The sequence below is a fragment of the Ictalurus furcatus genome, chromosome 2 (assembly GCF_023375685.1).
Source record: "Ictalurus furcatus strain D&B chromosome 2, Billie_1.0, whole genome shotgun sequence".
In the NCBI taxonomy this organism is placed as follows: domain Eukaryota; kingdom Metazoa; phylum Chordata; class Actinopteri; order Siluriformes; family Ictaluridae; genus Ictalurus; species Ictalurus furcatus.
Window position 1 is genome coordinate 13434268 of NC_071256.1, and position 3276 is coordinate 13437543.

The 3276-nt window shown below is 36.6% G+C and overlaps 1 protein-coding gene across 1 annotated transcript; it reads right to left on the bottom strand.

The window, feature by feature from the left end:
• Window positions 1-1103: 1103 nt before the first annotated feature.
• LOC128622550 (myeloid-associated differentiation marker-like) lies at window positions 1104-2829 on the bottom strand. Its single transcript, XM_053649159.1, has one exon. It carries the CDS (start codon window positions 2458-2460, stop codon window positions 1624-1626), a length of 837 nt encoding a protein of 278 aa, XP_053505134.1. The 5' UTR covers window positions 2461-2829; the 3' UTR covers window positions 1104-1623.
• Window positions 2830-3276: the final 447 nt, after the last annotated feature.

Genomic DNA, 3276 nt, shown 5'->3' on the forward strand with positions numbered 1-3276 from the left:
ATGTAATTGTATTATGGGTTTGTCGCAATCTATATGTAAATTCCACATTCATATTTTTGTGATCATTTAGGGGGAAAAAAGCAGATTTTATTAAAATATCTATTAAACATAAAGTTGCACTTTTGTCTTGTTTGTCTATACAAGCAACATTCGAAAAATTCTCATGTGACTATTGTTGAATAATTTTTTTTTTTTAATTTGCTAAATTACTGTTTTAAGTATACAAATAAAACCGCTTCAACCACTGCTAAAAGCATGGCCTTTTTGTTCAAAATGGGACATTTTGCTCTAAGCTTTAAAAATCTTTAAAAAGTATCTGATTACAGTAGGTATTTTGAGTTTACACAATATAGTCATCTACTGAACAAGCAGTTTAAAGTTAACTCAATCTTTGCTATGTCTGTTCAACCTATATTTCTTATGTATGCCAATTATTTAGTTATGGGGTAGTTTTGGCTGAACAAATTATTATTAGTTAGGTCAATTTGACCTTTTTATTCAACACAAAATATGCTTTGTGACTATCCATCCATCCATCCATCCATCTTCTACCGCTTACTCCTTCTTCAGGGTCGCGGGGGAACCTGGAGCCTATCCCAGGGAGCATCGGGCACAAGGCGGGGTACACCCTGGACAGGGTGCCAGACCATCGCAGGGCACACTCACATACACACTCACACACCCATTCATACACTTTGTGACTATTTGTTGTTAAAAATGCTATTCTAATAAATTTAAGCTGAACTAAACAACAGTGCAGCTTGTTCAGCTAAGAAGTTGTAACTTCAAGATTTGACTACTGTACTATCCTATTGTGTCTGTAAATAAGCTACAGCTGGTCCGGAATGTGGCTTCCGCAGTATTTACCAGAGCCGGGAACCTTGACCACCTCACTCAATCCTATCCATACTACATTGGCTTCCTATAAAATTGCATTTTGTCTACAAATTACTATTACAGATATACAAATCCTTGCATGGCTTAGCTCCACAGTATCTGTCTGACTTACTTGTTGAGTACTGTACAACACACTAGCTACACTTATGTGGATCTAGTTTTCAATCTATTCAAAGAATTAAGAAAAATTCAGCAGGTAGTCAGGATTTCACATTCAAAGTATTATTTTTATGGAATCAACTTCCTGAATCTGTGAAAGACGCTATATAAAGTTCATATACACATATTACAAACACACACACATGCCTAAATCAAATTTTATGACTACAAGACTTGCGTATTAAAATATAATTTATTTATAATTATATTTTTGTGATTTATGAAATGGTAAACAACACAACAGAATGTAAAATCATCATAAAAACAGTCCAAACTAGCTCCAGTGAGCAAAATATTATCATTTAAAAATTAAAGAAAGAAAGAGGAGCAGTGTAGTTTGACACTCTATGGATTCTATTTTGAGTGCTTTTAAAAATATATATGTAGGTTTTACTAGTTAGACATAGATAGATAGATAGATAGATAGATAGATAGATGTAGTTTTATTATTTGTATTGCCAGGTTATCACAAGAATTTGTATTGAATTTCCTTAATTAATCTTACAGAAATAAACAAAACACACTTATTTATTATGCTTGCAAAGTTACCATAACAATTGTCTTCTCTTAAGCAGGTGTGATGAATACTAGGCGGATTGAGTAGCATGTGTCCACAATATAAACAATGAGGTTAACACAGGACATAAAGGACACTACCAATTGGTTGTCCCAATAACAGTGACTGCAGTTTGCCGGTCTTGGATTATTTTGGAAATTGTAAAGAGGCCATATAACTACTACTGTCATATACATCATAACAGCAAGCACATTGTAACCAGTAAGGACTTTGTCAAAAGGAAAGGGGAACAAAGTCAGCAGCCTGCAGATAGTGAGGATGATAATGAGGAGAGCAAAAATGAAACAAAGTGAGTAAACCGCCACACACCACTGCAAGGCAGGTTCTTTGACTGGGGTGAGGGAGATGAAGATGATGCAGGCAACAAAAGCTTCAAGAACCTTCATAAGGCCTGGAACTGTCGAAAGGAAGCCACTGATCTCACCAGGTCTTGCCCGGGTCAGGCCTACCTCCACAGCATATGCAATAAAGCACAGGCAGGACATGATGGTAGCAACAATTTGGCGAGAACAAGATGAAGAAATAAAAAAGGTTGGGTAGATGACTGAGGCAGCAAATATCATTAGTGTAGACAGCATAGCAAATGCAGTAGTGAAGTCATCCCAGGAGATGGGCACCTTTACATTGAGACTAGTTAACTCCAGGATAAGGATTAAAAGAGTCATGAAGCAGCAGAAGCACCAAGTAAACATGCACCAGGCCCAGTATGATGAGTTGCTGTGCCCCACAGAGGCCACCAGACTGAAGATGACACATGACAGCACAACCTCAAACATCCGTAGAATGCCAACAGGTGTGGTCACAGAACGAGTGTCGAGTGTAACCATGATGAATTAAATGTCCTTGAAAAATGCTGTCCTTCTTTATAACGGGTGATGTCTTATAGAGTTCCTTTCCCGATGTGAAGTTCCTCTCGCAATTTTAATGCGTCTTTTTTTTTATTTAGTTTACACTGATACTCACTCAGTTAGAATATGAATACAATCTCAGAATTGCTTTCCTCTTTTAAGTCATCTGTCTTTTCTTGGTGACTTGGCTCAGTGTCTCTCTTTGTCCTTTGTATCTTGCTGTGAGTCTTTTCATGGAGATTGATCTGCGTAGGAATCCACAGAGGGACGTCCTATTTGACACTCCCTCTGACTGATACCTTATCAGACATTGTTCCACAAAAGGACATGTGTTCATATGAGTCCAGCCAATAAAATGGTTTAATGTGTTGTACTTCCTGTTTGTTATGCCTGAAGATAAGAACAGGGTGTAGCCCTAAAGATTACAGTCATATTCTCCAACTGCTATGTTGTACAAATCACTTGATTTATAGACACAGTTGACAATAATTAACCAAATAAAGGCATGTCTCACCATTTTAAATGTTAAGAGTCTGATTTATTGAGAGGGTAGCATAGGGTTGGATCCCAGGCACATACTAAACTTAGTTCAGGACTAAATGATATTTGTAATAAGTACTCTCAAAACATCATAAATTAATTCATCCTCAGTAACCACTTTATCCTGGGAACAATGGACTAAAATTTGTGAAAGACACTATATGCATTGGAGAAAATAAGTATTGAACACGTCAAAAATTTTTTCAGCAAATATATTTCCAATGAGGTTATTCACATGACATTTTTACCAGACTC